At 34.1% G+C, this 26967-nt stretch overlaps 1 protein-coding gene across 1 annotated transcript in view; it reads right to left on the bottom strand.

Moving 5' to 3' along the window:
- LOC115885965 (alpha-tubulin N-acetyltransferase-like) overlaps positions 1-2489 on the bottom strand; it is a 73416-nt gene extending 70927 nt beyond the window's left edge. Inside the window, exon 1 of the mRNA XM_030904999.1 lies at positions 2078-2489. Coding sequence (XP_030760859.1) covers positions 2078-2181 — 104 coding nt within the window. The 5' untranslated portion in view covers positions 2182-2489. The remainder of the gene's footprint in view (positions 1-2077) is intronic.
- Between the last annotated feature and the right edge of the window lie 24478 nt (positions 2490-26967).

Below are 26967 nucleotides of genomic sequence, written 5' to 3'. Positions count from 1 at the left end.
TCGACGTACTGTACTAAAAAAACATACGACTAAGAATCTGTGTGTTTGTTTTAGCGTGATCGTAACGAAAATTACGGAGATAGCAGCATTTCGGTGGCTATTTCAGATCGCTAGGAGTTAGCAGATATTATTGAGTTAAAATAAAAAAGTTTCTTTAATGGGAAAAAATATCTTTGCTTTCCCTACTTATAGAGTATTTTTTTCTCATTCTAATGGTATAAAAAAAGCTTATTAGCGTAAAAAATGGAGTTAGCAGGTTATCACGTTTCACTGACGATATATTTTCTTTTAGTGGGCCGATTTTGTTGATTTTTTAGCGTGTAGGATTATTGGTTCAACTTTTCTTGACCATGCATTTTCGAGGATACGTTGACCGGTTAATGTTATGTTTTTTAGAGAACGGTTTTCAAGATATGTTAGAAAAGAAATTTAGTTATAGCCAGTTCTTATCTTTCTTGACTAATTTCACTTAGATTGCATGGTATTCTTATTCTGTGATGATACACTTGTAAAAAGTGTATCATCACTATTCTGTGATGATATACTTGTAAAAAGTCAGAATATATTACTAAACGGTTCTTTACAATTTACATTACACAAACTAAAACTTACAAAAATAATATCACTACATACACTGTCAGTTATTTTAGAAAATTTTCAAAAAATCCGCCATTGTTTTGAGTTGCATCTTTTTAAAACTGAATTACTACCTCTTCTCACAGAAGGACCGGTCGACTTAATTAAACTTTTCTCGTACCGCCACTTCGAGTGCCTTTCTTAATTCATAAGTTATTTTGTAAACCTTATTGTTAACTATACCGCATAAAAAAATCTAAAATGGATAGGTCATGTGATCGAGGAGGCCTATGCAATTAGTCCACCTCTTCCTATCCTTGTGTTTGTATAATTATGATATAAATAATTTTTAACATTTCTTTCATTATGGAGGGTGGGGGGTGGTGTGTCATAATGAAAGTCATGTTAGAACCACTCTATTGATGCTCACCGGTCAACGTATCCTCGAAATTGCATGGTCAAGAAAAGTTGAACCAATAATCCTATACGCTTTTCTTCATTTGAAAAATTCATATTTACAATTTTTGTTTATTTTAATTTACAAAGTCTGGATGTGACAGCTTCACATTTCTGAGAGTAACGGCGATTGAACTTGTTTCCATGGCTAACTAAGTGAAATTGTTTAAAAATGATACGAATTGGCTATAACTTAGTAATTTTTCGAAGAAAAGATATTATAGCTTATATCACTAAAAAGCTTAAAAATGGCGCTTTTATGAAGTCATGGCCAACTATGGTTTCCATTTAAAAAAACCTATGTTTGTTTCATATGTCAAAAATGACAGGCTTTAGAAAGAAACGGAGGACACAGTCTCATTAAGGATGTGATTATCTACAACTTTTATCTGAAAACTTTTTGTCTAAAATAGCTTATAATGGAATTAGGGACAATTTTTAAAATAGCCAAAATTTGTTTTTTTCGAAAGATCTAGTAAGTCATGAACTTTTTCAAAAATCTGAAAGACGCATATTTATGACCCCACAAAATTCTTTCCCCATTTAACCGACTCTCTATCTCCAGTAGTTTCCGAGATAACCATAGAGAACATCGTAGGAAACTCACCCTGTATAATATATTTGCACTTATTTAAGACTCACCCTGTATATAAGATCAGAAATATTTAGAAATGATTTAAATATTTTTGAAAAAAAAACACCCTATCTTATGTGCTGCTGAATGATACCCTATCTTATGTGTGCTACACTCTTATAATGTTGATGAAATCCTAGATGAGTTTTGAAATCCTATATTCATTAAAGAAATATTTTTAGGCTCATACCGATGTCTTTGTAATTTAACCACACCTTATATCTCTTTAATCTAAAAAATTGAGAGGATTAAACTTCAAGTAAACTTCACAACGATTTTTTTCGATAAAAAAAAACTTTCGCATAAAAAAAACGTCAAATTATTAAGATATATTCTTGTTTCTTCTATTATAAAGTATACCTTCTATTATAAAGTTATCTGGAAAAAAATATTAAAAATAAAAATACTCACCACAACGCTCTTTTATCCCCATAATATCCAGGCGGAGTCAACGAATTATTTATCTCGACAATCGGCTCTTTAAAAATTTGATTCAGATCGAACCTAAACTCCATATTGTCCCTTTAATTTTTCCAACTCTTCTCCGTACCGCAGAATCCCCGGTCCAGCCTCTCTCAGTCAACAAACCCTCTCTCTAGTCCTAAACGCCACCGCACTTGAAGAAAATACCACAGTAAAAATATCCCTTTAAAAATATCACAAATATTCTCGTATTTTTAATGTTTATGGTTAATCGATCTGCTAATTAATAGAGATTTAAAAAATCGCGCCAGCGGAGATGTAGAAATAAATTTAGTGCGCTACACGCGGATCGACTCTGCGATTGTTTCGTTTCGGGCGATGGCAGGTAGGAATGTCGACTCCCAGTTGATTACTACGGGAAAGGAAATGCCGGTCTGACTTGGTTGCGTACGGAATAAAGGGGAGCATGGGCGTAGGATACGGGGCAAAGAACTCTACACTTCTTTGAAAGAAGACTGAAAAGGAGTATTGTATTTTCTGAGAGTGGATTACTGTTGGGACTCTTCACTGCGACCGCTAGTGCCTTTTGTGGCTTCACTGAACCAAAAGTCGACATAAATAATATAATGAATTAAATCATTAATTTTGAGCCGATGAACGATTTCATTGGCACAATGAAAAGTAATTCATTAATTGTATGAACTTTAAGTTCATTAAATCAATGAACAGTGTTCATTAATTTGAAGAACACGTTCATTGATACAATGAACAGATTTCATTAATATAATGTACCTAAATCCTTATATTAATGAACCGTATCATTAATACAATGAAATAATTTCATAACCTGTTTAGTTATACATTTAAAAGTCGACACTATTAGTAACTCTTGTTATACCGTATAATCGATGATGAAGATCGCTGTCATTGATATGAAATATCATTGATAGTCATTTCCCAGCCAACTACCTAAAATAATTCTACTATAAATAGATTTCCATTCGAACAAGCCCTTAGCTACAAAGGAAACAAAATTACCAATAGTGTCGACTTACTTACGAGCACAGTAAATTTTTCCATTAGGGCAATAAAAAACAAGTGCAATAAACTAATAATAATTTATTCAAACTCGATATAGCATATACAAGTTAAAAATTTAAAAAAAATCGAATCGACGAAGAGAATAGTAATGTTATTATTAATTTTAGGGTAAATTATAATAAGAAAATTAATTTACCAGTCGATATCCTGAGGGATTTCTAGAAAAAGACCATTTCTTCATTATATTAGCTTTATCGTTAGACTTGATAACCTCTAGACGAATTTGCAACAGGCCTTCCAAGTCGCATCAAGTGGATCCGATGTTAAATTGTCGAATTTGAGGGCTTGAAGGCAGGTCTCAGCATCTTGTTCCGGTTCTAAAAGCGACACATATCAAAATAATTAAAATGTCAAATATTAAAAGAACATTGGAATTTACCATAATCAGTTTCATGCCTGGTTTCATGCCTTGACTTGTTACTATATGTTTTTCTTCTTTTAGTTTTTTATCTTCTGAAACATATTTGGAAACCGCTGTTTTAATGAATACCTGCACCAGAGATCTCACACAGCGGAATTTGATTTGACAACACAAAAAATTAACTACAATACGATAGGTCTTTTATTTAAAATATTTAAAATATTTAAGAGAATACTTACCGCTCTAATGAAACTAAAGCCTCACTGAATAACACAACCACACAGACGTTATTAAAAGTGATAAGTAACCGATCAAGATGGCCACCATTTAAGTCCTAATATTTTATTCCTGATATTAATAACCGCGTACATTAATATAATGTAGTGTGTTCCTTGTATTAATAGCATTGCTCATTGTCACAATGTATAACTCATTAATCAATGATGTACATTAATATAATAAATATGTCGTGTTCATTAAAGTTTCAGCATTAAAATAAAGAACGCATTCATTGGGACAATGAACGCATTTTTTATATTAATGAAAATCTTACATTAATTTAATAACCAGATTTTCATTATATTGATGAAATTAGATTCATATTATTAATAAATCCGGCATCGATCTATGATTAACAAATCATTAATAAATATAACGAAAAAATTCATTGTCCCAATGAGACAACAGTTAATAATCAATGTTCATTAATATTATGAACAATATTTTTTTCAGTGTTAGTTCTATAAACTTTATCATTCACCTTAATAGTCCCATATGCTAATACGACGAAATATTTAGGAATGACACTGGGCGCAAAGCTACGGTAGATAAGCCACATCAAAAAGAAAAACGAAGAACTAAAAATCAAATTTACAAAATGTATTGGCTTCTTGGGCGAAATTCTGCGTTATCAATACAAAATAAATTACTACTTTACCAACAGGTTCTCAAACCTGTATGGACATGTGGCATACAATTGTGGGGCTGTGCTAGTAAAAAATAATAAAGAAATTATTCAGCGATTCCAAAACAAAATACTAAGGAGCGTTGTCAACGCCCCCTGGTATATCCGAAACAGTGACCTCCACAGGAACTTGGAAGTGGACACAGTTACCCAAACTATTACCTCATTCGCCAAGAGACACGAAGAACGACTTCACCACCACGTCAACGTTGAGGTCATCCAGCTACTCGACAACACAACTCACATCAGAAGGCTGAAACGGATCAAATCCTTGGAACTAGTTAATTTGTGTTTGGTTTGGTTGTGGTTGTGGTTTGTTTAGTGTGAATTCCCTCCTGGGTAATTTCCTAATAAAAATAAAATTCACCTTAAGATCCAAACTTTTCACACTTCAGTGCTAATTAGTGATGCGAATACCGATTCCACTTGAGTCGCATTATAATAGCGGCCGTTCCAGAGAAATACCGCAATTTTGTAACCGTGTCTCCGGCTTCCAAAGCGTCACTGTTCCCGCCTATGCGGTATTTCTGGTCACCTACCTACTCCCATCCGCGCCCACCTACCTACTCCCATCCGCGCCCTTATCTCTGTGTCTGTGCAACTTTATAAACAATAACAATTTATAAACAAATTTGTAAACAATAAACAACATACAGATGGCTGGAAGAATTTAGTTATGTTAGCGTTCAATTTTGAAAATAAAACTATTAAATAAAAAATATAAAATAAATAATTTATTGGTATTCAATACTTTTTATTCGCCATCTTTTCTTCAGACTGAAGAATAACTTTTTTTATAAGTTTTATATTTTTTTCTGTAATAATATTTAGATTTATATTCTTCTGATACACGTTATAAATAACCGTTAGAATTTAAATTAAAATACATACATTTGTAAGATAATTATATCTTTCTATCTTTTTTCTTAAAATCTGTTTACTTTAGAAATATTTTAGATAAAACAATTAAAAGTAACATAATTTGAACCATTATTCAAGAGACCTACGCCATGTGCTATTTTTTATCTCCGTGTATGTTTTTATTTACGTATCTATATTTCTTAATGTTAGAAGTAAAATGTTCAAGTCAGATATTTAAAATAAAATTAGTCTTACTTTATTTCCGTTTATTAATAAAATGTAATTCTGTTTCTTTGCAGATTATAAAACTCTAATTCGAAGTTAATCAGTTGAAAGTAGCTTTACAATTTTTTTTGCTGTCATATTTCTTCTTTGTTTTTTCTTATTTTTGTAACTGGTTTATTTGTAACTATCTAATGTGCCTAATATGTATTTATTATAAATCAAAAATGTCTAGTACCTAGACCTACCGAAAATCGCGATCTCGAAAGTAACGTAACGGCTGTAACAAGGAGCATCAACGCCAACAGCGACCGACCAAATTGCGACAGACGACAACTCGACCCTAGGAGCGCTCCAGCAGTCGCACAACCAATCGTACTGGAGCGAAACACGTCGCGTTATAGGTCGTTACCAGTTACACCTCTTCGCGAGACACGAACGCGCCACTCTAGGAGCACGACGGCTGGAGGCGAGAGACGTCGCGGTTGAGATTGCATCGCTATGTAGTTCCAGTTACTATTGTTCGCGACCGACAAAATCGCGACTCTAGGAGCGCGACGGCTGGAGCGAAACACGTCGCCATGCGTTCGTTCGTCGTTATTATGATGGTCGTTCTTCAGTAACAGGTTCCTGAATCGTTGTTGACCGCGACACGACGTTACAAAAAAATACCGCTCCATAATCGCGTTACTCAAATACCGTCACATCACTACATCACTAGTGCTAACATACCGTCTGTCTCCCAGACCGACGCCCAAGTTTTTTCGTCGAATCATCGGACATCGATGGTCTATGTGGTTGTGCATCCTGGTATCTTAATTTTAGTCATTTACAGGTCTAATTAATAGGTATAAAGTTGGTATTAAACCATTTTGACAATTTCATACCTAGTTTGGTCTCCCAGGCGGATGTCTCCCGGATATGCCAATCAGAGAAATATGTCAAATGGAACCCGAAAATATAGCTCAAGATCAAGACAAGCTCTATTGTAGATATTATTTTTTATAGTACGAAAAAAGTAGGAAGACAAAATATATCATATTTATCTGCAGACATATTCTGCAGATAAAAATAGGTAAAAAAGTTCGTATAAATGCATTCGAGAATGCATGTTCTAAAATGCTTAGTTTCGGTGATACAGGGTGTAGAAGTTTTATTTTTATATATTTCAAGTTTTTCCAAATAATTTTCTGAAGTAACGTCAATATTTGGATGAAAATTGGTATCTGGGAGTTTTTCAGCAGCCGGTAAAAACATATATTTTTAGTTAAAAACTCTATCACTAGTCAACATGGCGGAATTTCAATTTATTATTTTATATAATTGACATGAAGTCGGACACAAATCATTGTCACATTATATCATATCTGTGTCTAAAACCAGAGAAACTCATCATGTTTCGAAAACGAATCGACAATAAATGGAAACCTTGTTTCTAAAATGATTCGATTTAGCGCTATCTGTGTAGAAATTTCGAACTAGTCACATGTCAACAATACCAATCAAAACTGTCAAAACTTTCAAAATAATTAAAACATTTTTATTTGCTTATTATAACACAATTAAAACATAAAAACATGTATTCCATTGTGGAAAATAGAGAAAAAAAAACGTTTGCTGGTAACATTTTCTTCGGTCTTCTATTGGGTATGGGCTGTTATTACATTTATTTCTAAAACAAATCATCTCGGTAATGCGTATAATATATTATTATAAAATCGCATAAGAAAAATATCTGTATTTGTACTCACCATATGTCCTTCCTTCTGCTTTTTTAATAATTATGATATTATTAAAACTTGAAGAATGCTTAAATTGAATGTTTAATTGCAAAAATTGCAAGACAAAATCCAAACAATAAAGTAAAGTTTGGTTTTCGACGAATTGGCGCATAATAAATTTGGGGCTTTATTGTTTTTTTTTTCTGTCTGGCAATAATTAAAAATGAATATGGCCTAAGTCAAATTGTTGCAAGAAACAGTGTAGGTATAAAACATTTAAAAAAAAAGGAAATTAAAATAACTTTGGTTGCACATCATCTCATATATCAACAAAAGTTGTTTTAATTTCCATATATAAAGTTTTTCGATAAAGAACAAACCATATAAAAACCGTCCGTGTAATTTCGAAATTTTCCTCGAAATTTTGTAAACTTATTTTCTGATATTTTAAAGTTACTCGTTGATATTAAAAAAATCGAGAGATTATACTATAAATCAAAATAGATAGCTACATATGATTAATAATAAAATTACATAAAAATATTTAAGAAAAAAACGTTTTTGTTTATAAACATTTTAATACCTATGCTTACCACCCCGATTGCACGCCTATGGTTAAAATATATCGATTCATTCTATTGGTTGAGATGCCGGCACGCCACTGCGCAAGGCACAATGTTACACATGGTCAGGTATGCGTGTGTATGTATAATCATACCTTTTAAAAAAAATATCTTACATCCCACGCCACGTCTTGTTATTAACATAAATCCAAATCAAAAGTAGGTATTTCATTAGATTTCACCTTTGCTTTAGAGAGAAATAAAATATTTGCACTTGTTTTCTTATATTAATTTTGATAATAATTTTCATATCTTCTGGCAACGTGTTTTAAATGTTTATCGTTTATATTTTGTTTTTATTTCTATCTTATTTTATCAATTCATAAACAAAACTGCAATATTTAGTCAGATTATTGTGCAAGTTTATTTGCAAATTGATTAATTTTGTTTTTTATATACATAAAAATAATATTTTATCGCGCGTATACAACAAATTTAATTTTATTGTTGCTATAATAATTATTATCTTCTTTGTTAATTAATGCTGAAGAATATAACAATGGTGTGTTTTTCTTTTGCGGAACATGAAATAATACTTATTTCATAATTTTTCTTCCTTTGATTTCTTTTTCTCCTTTTTATAAAAAGTTTGCTGTGGGAAAATGTTTTTAAATTAAATTAAATACTGGTTCAATGTACTCGGCGACATCTAGTGGCAAGTATATCAGATACACTTTCTACAGCTCAAGAGAACCTTGTCACGTTGGAAATTTTGGTAGGGGAGGCTTATAGTAGTAGAACGAGTCGATAACAGATGACGCTATATGAAATATACAGATACAGTGACATGATATAAGTTTAAAATGATAAGTTTAAAGAAAATAATTTTTTTAAAAATCCATTAAATATCTATTATAATCTATCTATCTAATATATTTTAATTTTTTATATTTTTGTATATTATTGACAAAATGGTGAATACATTTTTCAAATAGAATTTACAGCTTGACAAATTTTTAATAAAACATTTATGTATGTGATAATTTACAATTAAGCATCTAGTCTTCCACTCCAAAACAGAAAACAGAACTAATTTTGCAATACATATTAGTACCGTATGATCGAAAAAACGGCGTCAGCGATGGCTATGAAATCGTCATTTCCCAGTCAACTGGACACCGTTTTTTTTTTCGAGCATACGGTACAATACGTAGTGGTAATTCTTACAATAAGTGTCAGAGGATATTCAGATTGTACAGGGTGTCCCATTTTAGTTGAAATCATACGGTATCTCCGTTATTAGTAAAGATAGGAGGATGCCGCACAGTGGTGTGAAACTGATAATATAATGAAAAAACCCTATATTTCTTAAACCGTTAATCCAATCGCATTGGGACGGATTTTATTCGATTCAGCTTAATAAAATACACCAAATAACATGGTTTAATAAATTTATTTAAAAGTAAACTGAGCACCAATTGGAACGTAACGTGAAAATTTTTGCATCAAGTTGAACTTCTTGTATTTTCTGAACTATTGAAGGCGTTTTGAATTGCTAGCCAGATTCTGAAACGCTTTTTTATCGAATTATTGGCCAATACCCATAATACAGGGTATAACAGAAAAGCGTGCATTTTTTACAAAATTTTAAGTGACCTCCATTTTGTGGGGGGATGGAGGATTTCCATTATTTGTGGGTATTTTAAAAGAGCTGTTTTATACCTCGGGACGTTTTTGAGTTTTTTTGGGGTATCGCTCTCCATTGCGATGTTTTCCTTTTTTTATGATTTTCGGTAAGGTTTTAATTCTGATAAATTTATCTCATTATGAAATTAATATATTGTATTTTTGAGTATTATGCGTATTAACTAATAATTATACTAGGTGATTATACTGTATCGTTAATGAAAAAGTGTTAAATGCTTCTTTTGTTATGCCAAGATACATAATAAAACCTGTTCATATAATTTAAATATACCAGCTAGATACATTTTTAACGCTTTATAACTGTAACACTTTAACACACTGTGGTTCAAATTATTATAATTTATAACATTTGAATCTTATACAATATAATGATATTTATATAATTTTAAATGGCAAAAAAAGTAAATTATATTAAATGAATTCATCGGCATCCCCAAATATGAAGAATGTAGTTTTCATTTTTTTCTACAATGTTTATCTTTTATTTCAAATTTTTAACAAACGTGGTCGAATGTGGCGATAAAATTTATAGAATCACTACTCTAACAGTTGCTTTTTTTAGTCAAATTAATCCGAGACCAAAGCTCGGTAAAGCTTTTTTGTTCTAGTCTGATTAAAGTAAGAAATAAAGTAATTTTATTAGAAATAGATTCAAACTAAACTGCATCAAAGGCACGGTATATTTTGGCAAAATGATTTTTACTTTTTAATGCCCATGGATAAACGAAACAATTCCTGGATAATACCGATTTTTAGGAATTAAAAGAAGGGCTGTAAAATATTACTTGTTTTCGCTTTATTTTTGCGCGTTTCGTATATTAAGAAAATTGTCATAAAGGAGGTGTTGTAAATTCAAAACTAGTAATTAAATTAAAAAAGTAATATTATTATATTGGCTTTGAACTAACTCGATGTAAGATGGGATAATTTAAACCCGATTTAACACCTCCTTTTTTGGGGGGGGTTCCATTGCCGAAACCACTGTGTGCCGTTTGCATAAACCTGTACCACTTTTTTGTCAAACAGAAGATAAGATACTGTAAACAAAAATTTTCATAGCTCTTTAAGTTTCTGAGCTACAGGGTCTTCTCGAAAATGTTGCAATTTGGGACAGCCCCCGTATCTCCGTTATTATGGATGATATCGAGAAGGTGGAAATTGTAGAATTTTTTACGTATAATACAGTGGAGTAGTCTGTTTTTCTACGAAAAAAATATTTTTGAAAATATGAACTAAAGTTATGTTTTTTCATATAAAACACCCTGTATATTTATAAATCATATGATCAGTCTTGCTCTGAGCTTCTGAAAAATATACATCACTCTATATTTATTTTCCCTATTTACAGGAATATTTAAAATATATACATACATACATACTGCCATTACTCGCTGACGAGTATTTGACACGTATTAGAAGATGGTCACGCAGAACGTTTTCTTTCATGAGTTTTTGTGTGACTGAAAAGCCCGATACTTGATGTTATCTGCCTACCCAACTGGCATTTATAGTGGCAGATACGTAACTGCTACTATCAAAGCCACTACAAAGTGGGCGGTGACCATTGGCGGCTACGTCGTATATTCGTAGCTGCTAAGTAACTGCGACCAAAATGGGGAAAGATTTTGAATAGGCGGGTAGTGTCTTGGGTAGTTTTTGCCACTAAAAGAGTTACTATGATGTGTTACTATAAAGTAGCCTACTGGTTAATGCGACTTATCCGTTGCGAAGCTGCCTAGTCGCGGGTTCGTGGCAGCCAATTGTTATCCACCGACATGTGGAACTTTCGTTAAACTGTTGAAGTTTATTCGCAGCGACCTCTTCATGCAATTTCACATTTCATAAAAATAAATGTCATGATGGAAAATGATTATTTAAGCCATTATTATTTTTTTGTTATTTGTTATTTACCGTGCGATTTTAACGCCTTTTTAGGTAAATTCCAGAACGCAATCAACTTTACTGAATAAAATAGTGGGTTTATATAAGAACATTTTCGAGCACCTCTCAAAATATTTCAAATTATTATATTATTTGCAATAGAAACTCATGTTTGTAATTAAAAAATATTAATAATTTGCTTGAAACCGGGGTCACACTTTAAAATATTAGTCCACCGTCAGAAATAACAAAATAACTAAGGAAAAAAGCTTTAATCTTGGTATATTTAGCTTAAAAACTCATAATACTTGAGCCATTTGGCTGTTCGTCTAAAAATTCATAAAAAAATATGGCCGTTTAATCCGAAAAATACTTTATAGTTCCATATGCTTCCACAAAGTACCGGAAACAATAACATATTAGGCCAACCCTACCCTTTTGGACCTTTAAAATCTTCGGATTGATAAAGTGACAATTGTAGCTATCCAAAGGCGACTTTATAGAAACAGTAACTTTTTTGGAACTACATGGTCAACGGTTCTTTGGAACCATAAAGTGATTTTTTCCAAGAAAGTTCCCTGCGCCACCAAATTGCCACTTAATTGTAGCGTTATGCTACACCGATCGCGGCGGTGGCGACTTCCATTGGTGCTACTAAAACGTTCCGCCTTGTCCTTTGAAGTTATTTTTTACTTATTGTGCATTTTTTTATTAGTGTTTCTATATTATTCAGAGCTACATGACGTATAAAGTATTTTAACACCCACTTTTTTAGCTCTTGTTTTATATTGTTGTTGGTTCTCAAATTAGTTCTCCTCTGAGATTCAGTTTCAGATGAACTAACACTACACTCATCTACAGAAAGAGCTTCAAACATATCTCAGTCACTACCTGATTTATGATGTTCATCAGTAGGATTATAGAAAGATGTAGTTTTTGTTTCTGATGTTGATGCATCGGCTCGCAGTGATTCCTTTTGTTTAATTCTTTTTATTCACCTTAGGGATTTTATAAAATTTTAATAAAGCTTAAAAGCAAGTAAAAGAAAACACTAAAACAGAGCAGCACACGATGCAATCTGAGGCAATTACAGTTATTAGCTTAAAAACGCATAAGTTAGGGTCACTATATAGTAGCCGTTTTTGACCCCCGTGACTTTTTAGTGGCAATGGTTGAGCGATGGCTACCTTATAGTGACCTAGGAAGGTAGCAGTAACCATTTTGCTGCTTTCAATGCTACTATAAATCAGAAGTAACTAGATGTCGTGGCCACGACTACCCCGTAACTTAAATTGTTACTATAAAGTAACAAAAACTTAATGGAGGCATTATGGTAGCACTTGTTAGTAATCCTACTTTGAAAAGTTACTATAAAGTTTTTGGTCTTTTATGGTGTCATATTCGAAGATTCGGGTAGTTCCAGCCACTTCTTTAAATTACATGTTTGCGACTTGCAATCGGGGTGTTTATTTTCCACTTTTATGGTAGGTAGGCACTAACCGGTCACTCTCGAAATATACTTTAAAGTGACTATTCCCTATAGAGTAACATTTTAAGTGGCAGAGTGGGCCTAGGAACTATACTTTAAAGGCAGTGACCTTTTAAAAAGGACTGGGCACTCCGGACAATCAAAAATCTCATTGCTATGTTGCCTCTTTACTTTTTGGTTATCGCTCTTAACTGAGTTTACAATTCTTCTCCATTGAATTCTATTGTGAGCTGCTTCTTCCCACTCATTCTGCATATTAATCCCCTTTAAGTTTCCGTGGAAAATGTCCTTGTATATTTTGAGTTGTCCACCCGGCCTCCTCTTACCGTCTACAAGCTCACCGTAAAGCAGAGATTTTGGTATGCGGTTTTCTTGCATTCTGCACACGTGACCAGCCCATCTTAAGCAGGATTTTGTAACCATGACTTCAATACTCTCGCAGTTTTCAAGGACCGATACGCTTGAAACATGATGGAACTATCGGATATATATATATATATATATATATATATATATATATATATATATATATATATATATATATATATATATATATATATATATATATATATATATATATCATTTTCTTATTAGTAGACCGTGATAAATAACAAAAATAAAAAATAAAATGCTATTTACTTAAATAGTCATACCCATATTAAAATTCTATTTGGGATTGATATATTTTACTTTTGAACTGCTACTATTGAATCTCTGAATATATTTTCCTTTTTTTTTATAATGGAATTTATTATAACAGTATATGGGTTTGCAAATATCTAAAAGCATGCCTTATTAGCTTGCATTATTAAAGCATTTTCCAGGTGTTCGACATTGTTGTAGTTTCCACAATATATTTCATATTTCAAGCATCCCCAAAATCAGAAATCGAGAACGGACAAATCCGGGAATCAGGGAGACCCATATCCAATGGTTCCAATTTATTGGTTTGAGAAATAAGAAATTAACAAAATTCCCTAATTAATCCCAAAACGAAACGTGTGTCCATTGTTCAAAGAGATGATTTGGAGTATTGTAGTAATTTATGTGTTATTTAGCTTTGGTAACAGCAAAAGTTATAACTCCAACTAAATTCTTATATTATCCGGTGTAACCAACTCTATAACCTGAATTTTTCCATCCTTTTAGCGTTTACTATTATTGCTTTAGTCTCATCTTGCTTTCCCATATTCCGCGTCTTTGTACAATTCCAGCCAACAAAACTACTTGATATTCCGCGCGATCCCCCCGTTTTATATTCAAACGCGCTCCCCGCGACACAGTGGCGTACGCGGTTGTCGCCCGTTCCATGGTCCTTCTCGCGACATGCATAGGCCCTTCTGTTCTTCATAAAACATGAATATTCCGCTGATATACGACCGAGAATATGACTTATGGGAGTCGGGAATATCGGTAGGAGATCGTCGATCATCAAATATGCATCGATAAAACGTGTGTATTGGTGCGAAGATTGGGGAAAGATTTTCGGAAAAGTCCTTTCGATATTTTCGCCTCCTTGGGGCTTTTTGTTTGGGGGTTTGTTTCGCTTTGAAAACTGGGTGCGGCGTCGAATGTCAAAATAACGGATGAATATTAAGGGTGTGTGTTTTAGGTTGTGCCAAATAAATCTTACATAGAGTGAAAATAAATATCTTAGAACTACGTGTGGCAAATTTCAGTTTGAAAGGAATTAAAAACTAAGAACTAAAAAGAGACAGAAAATCAAATAATGTTTTTAATTTGATTTTTGACATTTGACTTTTGATTGATTAACACTGAGAATCTATAGATTTTTAATATTTTCTACTATCGGTCTGTCTAATGTTCACCGGAAATTATACGCGAAATATTAAACATTACCATATTCAGCTGAACCTCTATTTCTTGCCTCTATTTTGCCCCCGCCAAGTCGGGCACAGCCATACCATCCTTTTCTCGAAGGTATTGGTGGCACTTTTGACCACCCTGTAAGTTCGTTGTGGATTTATACAAAAATATTAATTTTTACTAAACATGAAGACATACTATAGTTAGGTGGATTACAAAAATATCTAGTAATTATACCTCAAAATTTATGAATTACCGTTAGTCAAATTTCTTTAAGTTCGACATTGACTCACGCATCATCAAAATTCTAAGGTTCTTCTAGAACAAACTTCAAATTTTGAATTTTAGGTAGCTGCATACATACATACAGCCATTACTCGCTGACGAGTATTCGACACACATAAAGAAGATGGTCACGCAAGGCGTTTTCTTTCATGAGCTTTTCTGTGACTGAAAAGCCCGATACGTGATGTTATCTGCCTACCGCACTCCGGACATTCAAAAATTTCATTGCTTTGTTGCCTCTTTACTTTTTGGTTGTCGCCGTTAACTGAGTTTACAACTCTTCTCCATTGAGCTCTATTGTGAGCTGCTTTTTCCCACTCATTCTGCATGTTAATCCCCTTTAAGTTTTCGTGGAAAATGTCCTTGTACCTTTTGAGTTGTCCACCCGGCCTCCTCTTACCGTCTACAAGCTCACCGTAAAGCAGAGATTTTGGTATGCGGTTTTCTTGCATTCTGCATACGTGACCAGCCCATCTTAAGCGGGATTTTGTAACCATGACTCCAATACTCTCGCAGTTAGCTTTTTCAAGGATACGTTTGAGACATGATGGAACCACCGGATTCTTAACAGTTGTCTAAGGTGTCTCTGTTGCAACTTGTTTAATGCGTTCATGTGTCGGCGGTATTACGGTTTTCACCCAGGTTTCACTCCCATATAACATGATGGGGATTATAATTGCTCCGTACACTGCAAGTTTTGTTTTTGTACTCAAGTCATGATTGTAGAAAACCCTGTCTTTTAATTTCCAGAATGCTCTTGAGGCGCTACTAATCCTGTGCTGAATTTCAGAGTTAATATTGGCCTTTTCCGAAATCAAACTGCCAAGATAATTGAATTCCGCCACGTATTCCAATAGTTCTTCTCCGATTTTTATAGCATTGTTGTGATCTTCCGGGGGAGTGCACATGATTTTAGTTTTGTCGATGTTTAGCTTAAGGCCCAAAGTCTCGTATGCCCAGGTATATGTGTTCAACATTTCTTGTAATTGTTGTACCGTGTTTGCAACTAGAGCGCAGTCGTCAGCGTATTAGAGTTCTGTGATGAATTTTGTACTTGTTTTTGCCCTGAGTCTTTTTATGTTGAACAGACCGCCGTCGTATCTGTATCTAATGCTCAATCCTCCCTCCTCCACTATAATGGAGAGCGCTGCAATGAATATGTTGAATAGGAGAGGCGCTAAGACACATCCCTGCCTAACTCCTGTATTTGTTAGGAATGGGTCGCTCAGTGATCCATGATGTGACACTCTTGACTTGTTGTTGTTATGGAGGCTTTTACACACTGTAAGAAATTTGTTGGGTACTCCGAACTTTTTCATAATTGCCCAAAGCGCATCTCTGTTCACAGAATCGAAGGCTTTTGTTTGGTTTTTTGATCGATGAATGCAACATAAAGTTTAGACTGCTGCTCTTTTACTTTTTCCTGTAGTTGACGGATGGAAAATATGGAATCGACGGTGCCGCGGTTGGTACGAAAACCCGTTTGCGATTCTGGAAGGATTTTTTCTATATATGGGTGCAGGCGATTTGACATTATTTTTGCAAGAATTTTTCCGCCGATGGCCAATAATGAAATTCCCCAGTAATTTCCGCAGTCTGATGCACTTCCTTTGTTCTTAAATATATTCACTATATTCGCGTTGCGAAAGTCCTGAGGTACCTCTCCGCTGTCCCATACGACATCCAAGAGAGCTTTAAGATGACAAATAAGTTCTTTACTTGTACACTTATAGATTTATGCCGGAATCGCGTCACAGCCAGCTGATTTGTTGTTTTTAAGCTGTTTTATGGAGGTCTTTATTTCCTGTTCCGTTATTGGGATATCTAATACATCGAGGCTGTTATACTGAGGTATTGTGTTTAGTGCTTCCATATTGGGGTTGCTTTCTTGGTTAAGGATATGGCGATAATGTTCTTTCCAGCGATTTCTGATTTGTTCGTCCTCTTTTAGAAGTTCGCCATTTTGTGCCATGATTGGGCAGCTTACCTTCTTAGTTGGACCGTATACTTCTTTTACAGCCTCGAAGAATTTACGATAATCGTGATGCGTGGCGTACTCTTGAATCTGATTGGCTTTTTGTGACCACCAGTTATCCTTTACTTGGCGCAGTTCTCTTCGAAGCGTGTTGTTGGCTACTTTAAAGTTGTCTACCAGTCTAGGATTATGTGGATTTGCAGTGACTGCTTGATGTGCTCTATGCTTTTGTTCCAACAAAGCCTGTATATGCGGTTGATTTTCGTTAAACCAGTCTGGTTGTTTCTTTTTGTTCGACTTTCCTAGTACTGCTTTGCTGGTTTTATGAATCGCATCCCTTAATTGTGTCCAGCCTTGTTCAGCTTTCAAGATTGATATTGAAGTTATCGGTGGAAGTGATTTTTTGATGGCTTTCCGGAGGGCGTCGACGGTATTGTTGTTCTCTAGACCCCGTACGTTCAATCTGGTCATGTTGTTTTGCTTTTTACAGTGTGGATGTTTGGGTTTTAAATGGATTTTCATTTTTGAAATTAAAAGTCGGTGGTCAGTGCAGCATTCGGCATCTATTCTGGCTTTTGTGAGCCTAACATCTTTTAGATGCGTTCTTCGGACGATTATGTGGTCCAATTGATGCCAATGGCCTGATCTAGGGTGTTTCCAGGTACCTTTAAACTTGTTCTTCAACATGAACCACGTATTGGTGATGCAAAGATTATACTCTGCGCATGTTGTTAATAAGCGTTCACCATTGCTATTTGCGTTTCCTATTCCATGTTTTCCCAATACGTCAGGCCATATTTCCTGTTGTTTGCCAACACGGGCATTAAAGTCACCTAGCAAGATGATTCGTTCGTGCTTTGGAATTCGTTGGAGGGCATTTTGTAAAGCCTGGTAAAATTTATCCTTATCCTCAATTTTAGTGTCAAGAGTGGGAGCGTAGGCACTAATAATGTTAATGTAAGTTTTGTCTGATATGGGGTACCTTAGGGTCATAAGACATTCGGAGACACCAATAGATACTTCTGTTAATTTGGCGGCGATTTCGTTTTTGATCGCAATGCCTACGCCATGAATTCTCCAGTGTGTTGCGGGGTTATAATTATTACAGAAATAAAATGACTAATATTGATACTAACAATTTATAACAAAATTGTTGAATAGGTGCTTAAAGAGAAACTAAATAAAATAAACTGACTTGGTTTTACATGAGATCTCACACCTTTCGATAGTGGAAGAATTGTGTTGCGAGACGTGGCACTTTTTGACATTCTATGTTTTTGATGGGATATCTATTTCTACAAAATCATTACAACCATTGTTAAAAATTTTTACACTTTTGCCCTGTATTAATCTCTCTTACCAATAAAAAAAACTCTAAGTACAAAAATCAATTTGTCAGAGATCCCCATCAACTGCGTCGCATCATCAAAACTTGCGTGTCTGCGCCACGTGGCCCTAATGCTCAGGTTGAAGTCCCAGTGCATCCGTACATCTAATTGTTTCGGATAGAATTTGAGTGATGGCGCCACGTGCCTGAGTGTACATGCGTGTGCGTATGTGTGAGAACGCATCGTTTCCTATTTCCACGGGTCGATATAGTGTTCTAATTGAATTATAGTGTGCTCATCTTGAAGTGTGTAATATTAGGGGGTTAAGTACGATTAAATATTTTTTTTATAGATAGATTTAATGGATGTGAAACATGTTTGGATGATTTTATTCTCTTACGTTTATGATATTTTTATGCTGCACTGAATATTTTTCTGTCATTTTTCATAAACAACTCGAAAACCTTGCATTTTATCGTAAAACTCATGCAAAAATGAGGCTTTTGGAATGACGAATCGACTCATTTTTTGTTGATTGCCGTAGGTGTAATAATAGCCGAGTTATCACTCTGTAAAAGTGATTTTTTATTTTTTGAAAACTAAATTGCAACCTTATATGTCGTAAAATAATGGCGAAAGAACATATCTTTCAAAGAAAATGAATAATATGACCGTTTTTAAAGTGCTTAAAAAGACCTTCTTAATGCTTTTTTAAAAGGTCTTTTCAAGTTCGTATCTCAAAAACTCGCGGAGTTATGATAAAAATAAAATCACCTCACCTCATTTTTTCGGAAAAAAATTAACAACGAGATCTATGACTAAAATCATAATAATAAAAACTATCAATTTGTAAGAAATTACACGAACTACAAATTAACCTCTATAGTTGAACAGTCTTGAACTCTTCATTTTTACCCGATTCTTGGGTTTGAGGAGCTCAAGAAGGTGATCCTTACACGCAAGTCAAACTAAAAAAAACGTAATATCTATGAATAAAGAGAAAATTGAAAGAGGGCAAAAATATTGCAAAAAAGACCTTCAATTTTACTCTGTTGCATTTTTTACGTCTCTTGCTTAGTTTTTGAGATATGTAATTTTTTTTTTTAAGAAAAAAAAATATTTATTTTTTTCAATTTCTTTCCAAATTTAGGCGTTTTAAACCGCTCGAACTTGCGGAGCCCATTGTTAGTACCTAAATATAGCCAACTGTACAGGGTGGGTCAAATTCGACGCTTTTAAATGGAAACATCCTTTTCTATAGGAGATAGACGAAAACTAATATCTGTGTCTGGAACTTAATTTGTATCAAGAACATGATGGTGAAAACCGCACATGAATATCTGTTACCGTTTCGGAGTTACGGGGTGTTTTTAAAAAATGTGCATTTTTAACAAATCGCTGTAACTTTTTTGCTATGGAAAATTTTGTATTTCCATGAAAACATTTCTAAAGCACCTTTTTACGTAGAATTTAATGGTTTAGGTATAATTTTTTTAAAATTAATAATTTAAGAGTTATCAACAGAAAAATTTATTTTTTATTTGGGACACCCTCTATATTTTTAATTAACTGAAAAGAATTTAAAATTACCTTTCCAAAAATATAGGACACTTGATATTTTGTTATAATCCCGTTCGAAATACAGAATTTTTAAAAGTTAGCCACTTTAAACTAGTAGGCTTTGGACCCCTTATTGATGATATGCCCTTAATGGAACTCGAAAACATATTTTCCAGCAAGACGACGCGCCGCCTCTGAACGCTGAAGTTATCAGCAAATTTCAAGAATAATTGAATAGCTAACCAAGATTCCAACCGTTGGCCGTCAAGGCCGCCTGACTTAGTGCCCATGGATCTAATCCTATGGATATATTTGCGGAAGAATAAAGGTTCCTTATTCTTCCGTATAATCTAGACAGGAATTAGAAATACTTAGCAGTTATGAGAGAGTATCTTTCACCTCTACTGAGTTAATGAATTCCGCGAGAAATGTTCTAAAACTGCCCCGTCTGTCCATAACAGAAGACGGTTGATATGTCGAACACCTGTAGCAAAATCTCATGTCTTGGTTTGCTATTTATTTTTATTGTTATTAGATATAAGTAGTTTAAATATGTTGATGTTGGTTAAATATATTTTAAATTGTTATAAAATTCTGCATCTCTCATAGCAAATATTATTTTCGTTTTAATTGATGCTCACAGCTAGAATTTTTCTGCATTACAGCCGGTGCCGTTCAAAGCCTACTATATAAAGCGAGCGAATTTTTATATACTCTATATCTCGAACAGGAATCGAACAAAATATCAAGTGTGTTATATTTTTGGAAAGGTAATTTTAAATTCTTTTCAATAAATTGAAAATATACAGGGTGTCCCATATAAAAAATCAAATTTTCTGTTGATAATTCTTAAATTATTAATTTTAAAAAATTAAACCTAAACCATTAAATTCTACGTAAAAAGATGCTTTGAAAATGTTTTCATAAAAATACAAAATTTTCCATAGCAAAAAAGTTACAGCGATTTGTTAAAAATGCATATTTTTGAAAAACACCCCGTAACTCCGAAACGGTAACAGATATCGATATGCGGTTTTCACCATTATGTTTTTGACAAAAATTGAGCTCCAGACACCAATATTAGTTATCTCCTATAGAAAAGGGTGTTTCCATTTAAAAGCGTCGAATTTGACCCACCCTGTACATGCATTACCCTGTGTATTACGCTTAGTTTTTATTTTTATGATTTTAGTCATAGATTTTGTTGTTAATTTTTTTTTCGAAAAAATGAGATTACCATTTTATTTTTATCATAACTCTGTGAATTTTTGAGCTACGAACTTTTTTAAAAAAGCATTTAAAAGTTCTTTTCAGGAACTTTGAAAACGGTCAGATTCATTTTCTTCGAAAAATGTGTTCTTTCGCCATTATTTTACGGTAAAATTTTGAAATTTAATTTTCGAAAAATAAAAAATCACCTTTAGAGAGTGATAACTCCGCCATTATTACACCTACGATAATCAACAAAAAATGAATCGTTTAGTTATTCCAAAAGCATAATTACTGCTCTAATGAGTTTTGCGATAAAAACCAAGGTTTTCGAGTTATTTACAAAAAACGGCAGAAAAATATGCAGTTTTTAGATGAGAATCAACATATTCAATCCTAAATAACTAGGAAAATATTAATTTTCTGAAAAAAAGGTGGAAACATACATCGCTACTATGTAACTTTTGTTTCTTACATATATCTCTATTCACTGTTAAAATTTCTCGTCAATCGGTGCAGGTGTTCAGAATTCGGACTAAAAAACCTTCGCTTACTACTGGGCCCGTATTCTGTAACTTTGAAAACGCTAAGCGCTTTTAGACGCTCAGCGTATATGACGTTAATTTTCGCTGAGCGCGCACTTAATTAACGGTTTCGGTATTCTCGGCTGACGCGCTTAGCGTCTTTACTGATTACGCTGAGCGCTTTGAAAACGGTTGCCTTAAAGGATCGTTTTGCTTATCGAACTGTCAGTGAAAATCGAAAAAAATTGTGATTTGTGCGTTATCTTGCTCTTTAGTGAAAATTACTACTTCTTCAATAAATTCCTCAATAAGTAATTGATAATTTACGACTTGGCAGCTATAAATATTGTTCAAAACATCGAAAATGCTGAGAAGCGTCTTCAACACTTATTTCGTATAATAAGAATAATGACATATCCATAGAAAAATAGCTTGACATAACTCAACAATAGGTTATGAAATTCACGTAACATTGACATTTTTCATTGTTACATCCGTCAGTTATCAACTTTTGACCATTAGCTACATTAGAAATTGTGATGTTACCTAGGGTTCCCAACTTGAGCATCGGCGATTCCGGGACAATTATATTTAAGTTTTTAAATAATTGAAACAAAACATGGTGGTGCTTGTCAGATATAACACCCTCCGAATTTTGTACTTTTTTTTATATCACTCGAAAACATACATCGAAATAAGTATTTCAAGCCAAAAAAAAGTGTGGATGATCCATAATTTAGTAAAAAAATAAACATCTAATTATTGCTACAAGAGGCTACTTTCTATGCGAAAACTCCTCCAAATTTTGTCGGCGTTGCCAGATTCATTCATTTCTTCTTGAAAGGTTCATTAAAAAAACACGTGCTGGTCGGAAGAAAACTCGCGTTAAGAACAGATTATAAATTATTTTAAAATCAAGAAAAGGCGATCGCCTGAGGAACTGCTCCTACCCATAGCTGATATTTTGGCTACGAGATCTGACTATTTATAACTACAAAGTTGCACGAAAGAGTTTTGATTGCGTTGGTTTCAACTTCTTTGGGGGTTAATCTGTTGTTTTTTATATTTTAATACGAATCTGAGTGCTTTCAATGTCTTGATTTTAAAATAACATAATCTGTTCTTATCGTGACAGCGCTACTGTATAAGGATTTGTTCGTCCGGCGACCGGCACGTAAAATCAAGTGAAAGCCATCAGATTCGTATTAGAATAAAAAAAAAATAACAAAAGATTAACACCCTCACGAAAAGGTTGAAACCAGCGCAATCAAAACTCTTTCGGTTTCAACTCTTTTTTTGTATCATGTAACGTACCGTATGATCGAAAAAAAAAACGGCGTCAGTCATGGCTATGAAATGAACATCGCTGTCATTTTATATGTAAAATTATATGGGGAATGTTATCGATCGTCATTTCCAAGCCAACTGGACGCCGTTTTTTTCGATCATACGGTATTATGTATCATACAAACAAGAAATAACTTTGGCAACAATGCTTACGCAGCTTACATCCTTAACAACAAATGGTGACCGACGGCTCCGGGCTCCGGCGGCAAGTTTGAATCGAAATAGTAAATCGATCAGACAAATATTACAAAAGAGATCACCAACTCTATTTTTGATTTATGACTTATTAATGCTTCTCAATTCTGACCTTTATATTAATAAAGAAATGCATATAATCGTCATATTTTACAATAATTACACGCTTATACAACTTCACCATAACCTAAAAATGCACTTTTAATTTATTTATTTTTCAATAAATTGTGGTTCATCCGCAATTTTTTTTTGCTTAAAATTCTTATTTAAGTGTATGCTTTCGACTGATATATAAATAAATGCCAAATTCGGAGGGTGTTATATCTGACAAGCACCCAAAACATTAAATATCAGAAATTCAAATATATTATATGTAAATGTGATTTTTTTGGTCCCGGCCAAGGCAAAATTTTCGCCGGGACAAACTTTCTGATTCCTGGTTAATCCCGGTCAAACCGGGACGATTGGGAACCCTAATGTTACCAATATGTGCTCAACGCGTATCCAGAACACGATTCGCATGGCAACGAGAATACCAAAATCGACTGCCTTGCGTTTCGCTGATCGAATACTTGCGCTCACCGCTTTGAAAGCGTAACGTTTTTATGTCAAAGTTAAAGAATACGGACCCTGGCCCATAGTATCAGATTTGCTCAAATTGAACATGCTTTCTGCTTAAACCACCGTCATGTATCTACAAATGAGTCAAAATTACCTTTAATTTTTATCTATACATTTAATTACATTATTAATTACTATATACCTTTTGACTTTATAATTCCCAACTATCGAGCTAAATACATGCCAGCGCCCACCACAAACCATCATCTCCTCACCTCTCCCTCTCTAACCCTGTCAGCGTATCCGTTAAGTGTCAGAGTCAGGCGTTTATAGAAGAGCGGCCTCTTGAATAAAAGAGGAGAAGTTCGTCGTGTTAAAAGCCGGAACCCCGGTCAATAATTAATTTTGAGGCGGGGCGGGGAGGAGAGACAGGCCAGCGCTTGACCGTGGGGCTCGGGCCCGCTCAAATATTTAATTGTCCGGTCCTGGCCGTTCGGTACACACTCCCAGAACTACCGGATCCGTGATTTGTTATGTCAAACGCTTAATTTCTCTTCTCGTCTAGTAACTTTTATCCGGCGCATTAAGCATTAAAGGTGTTGCGACGGGAGTTTGGCCGGCACTATTTCCGGAAATCAGTGGCGTAGAATGGCAGGTAATGTCACGGGTTGATTATCTTGGATGTTTTAATTCTAATTTAGTTAAAAAGTTGAAAAGGACAGGCGCTGAGACAGTAAAAAGTATTGAAATTAATAAAAGCCGAATACTATAGTCAGATGCAGAGTATAGGGTGTCCGTTATTTACAAAGTTGGTCATTTCTCTCACGACGCCCTCTAAATTTTTAGTTTATTGTCTAAAAAAATAACAGACCATCGTAAACCTTTAACATTCACAATAAACTTTGCCCCAAAGACGAGTCATTTCCCATTTAAATTATATGGGAATTTGCCACTTTTGCAAATATTTTTTTTTTCTTTTGATCTTGTTGTCCACAACAATAACATATTCTTGTACAGAATTGAACGCTATACAAAAAAGGTCTCTTACAATTTTTCGATAAACCTACTCCTTCAAAAGTTATTCACAGTTAGAATACCACTCTGTAAATTCCTAAATTTACATTTTTTTGACAAAATTATGATTATTATTGAAAAATTTAATCTATTCTTTGAAAAAAAAGCAGTTTTCATGATACGACGTCAAACAATTTTGAATCATGAAAAACAATTGAATGAATGACAGGTATACAAAAGCCAAAGCAATAAGACTCTAAGACTCTAAGTCTCTTGGCTTTTGTATTTCAAATCAGGTTTCTTTGGGTTCAATGGACGCCTTTTTGAATGACAGGTAGTTAATTCTAATACTTATTATAATATCAGGCAGGAAATGGTTGAAGCTTTAAAAGTGAATAATGACGAAGAGTTCGATATTTCTAAACGCTTCGTTTTTAATCATTATGATTTTAAATGATTTATAAAAAATCGGTAAAAAAACTTTTAAGTTAAACGGTTTTATCTTATGTGCACTGAAAACTAGCAAATAATAATAACAATTATGTATTTTGAACTACTAGTTCAGAAATATTTTAGTACTAGGCAGAATAGCTTTTAGGCATATTAGACTAAAACAAAAACGTGGGGCCCATTAACTATTGCTGTAATACTTTCTTCTATACTAAGTGTGGATTGCATCGACTTACTATAATCGTAACTGGAGATTTTGACAATCAATAACCAGCCGTGGCGGCTTCACCAGCGAACGCCGAGCTCATGATCTACCAAAGTATAAAGATATGCTTTGCCATAGGTAGGATTTCAGAGGGGCCCCACGTTTTTATTTTAGTCTAATATGCCTAAAAGCTATTCTGCCTAGTACTAAAATATTTCTGAACTAGAAGTTTAAAATACCTAATTGTTATTATTATTTTCTAGTTTTCAGTGCACATAAGATAAAACCGTTTAACTTAAATGTTTTTTTACCGATTTTTTATTTTCTAGTTTTTAGTATTTAACGGAAATGCCTACCGAATATTCCTCATTCTATTTAATTAATTTAGTGCATCATTATTACATGGTTTTTTACCTGATAGTTTATTACAATCTGACGCTCAGGTGTTTCTGACGCTAACAACTCTCTCTGTCTGTCGCGTTCTGATGCTAGCCTAGACTCATGACGCTCAGGTGTTTCTGGCGCTAACAACTCTCCTTGTCTCTCTCGTTATGATGCCAGCCTAGACTCATGACGCTCAGGTGTTTCTGCCGCTAACAACTCTCTCTGTCTGTCACGTTGTGATGCTAGCCTGGACTCATGACGCTCAGGTGTTTGTGACTCTACCAGCTGCCTTTGTCTCTCACGTTGTGCTATTAACCTGGCATCATGTTGCTCAGGTGTTTCTGTTGCTAACCGTTCTCTTCGCTTCTGTAGTCGACTATAGATTTCATTTTCACTTTCTTTTGCACGTTTCGTTCTATACTTTTCTTTCGCCTTTTCGAGCCTTCTTTTTCGTTGTGTAGCAGTTTCGTTTTTATTTTTGTTTGTTTTTTTATTTATTGTTTCCATGTTGTTCCCACGAGTATGGACATTTTAACGGTCGACCCCCAGAGGTCTAGTAGAGGGGCAAGACTATAATATACAACAAGAGGCGCCCAATCTTGAGGGAAAACGCTTGCGACATTACATTTTAGCCACCCTAATGCCATACAGTCCTCAGCACGTTTTAACCTATTACCTTAACTTGGGTGGTAAAGCTACCGCTAACTACGTAGGTACATCTAATCACCTATTTTTTTTTATCTGTCCTCCTAACGTCACACAATCTTGGACACAACTGTTCTGGACACGACTACTCATGCCCTCACCTAATACGCCATTTTGTAACGACGTCCATCTTGGATTTTAAATTTTGTCATAATCACAGTATTCTACTAGTGTAGCCCTTTCATTTGATATCCATATTGAGGGGGTTGTGGAAAAATATGAAATCCGCCATTTTGTACCGGCGGCCATCTTAGATTTACAATGTTATTGATATTACTATATTGTATTGTCATCGGAACTAAAGGTGTGTACCAAATTTCAGATCAATCTGACAACAGGAAGGTACTTAAATTTCAATTTCTAATTTTGACCCAAATAAACAAACAAATAAATAAATACCGTACGGGTCGAGCTAAATAAAAGCGTTTAATAAACAAAA

Source organism: Sitophilus oryzae, unplaced genomic scaffold (genome assembly GCF_002938485.1).
Source record: "Sitophilus oryzae breed Bouriz unplaced genomic scaffold, Soryzae_2.0 scaffold_465_pilon_pilon, whole genome shotgun sequence".
NCBI classification, from domain to species: domain Eukaryota; kingdom Metazoa; phylum Arthropoda; class Insecta; order Coleoptera; family Curculionidae; genus Sitophilus; species Sitophilus oryzae.
This window is presented reverse-complemented; position numbering and strand designations above follow the sequence as displayed.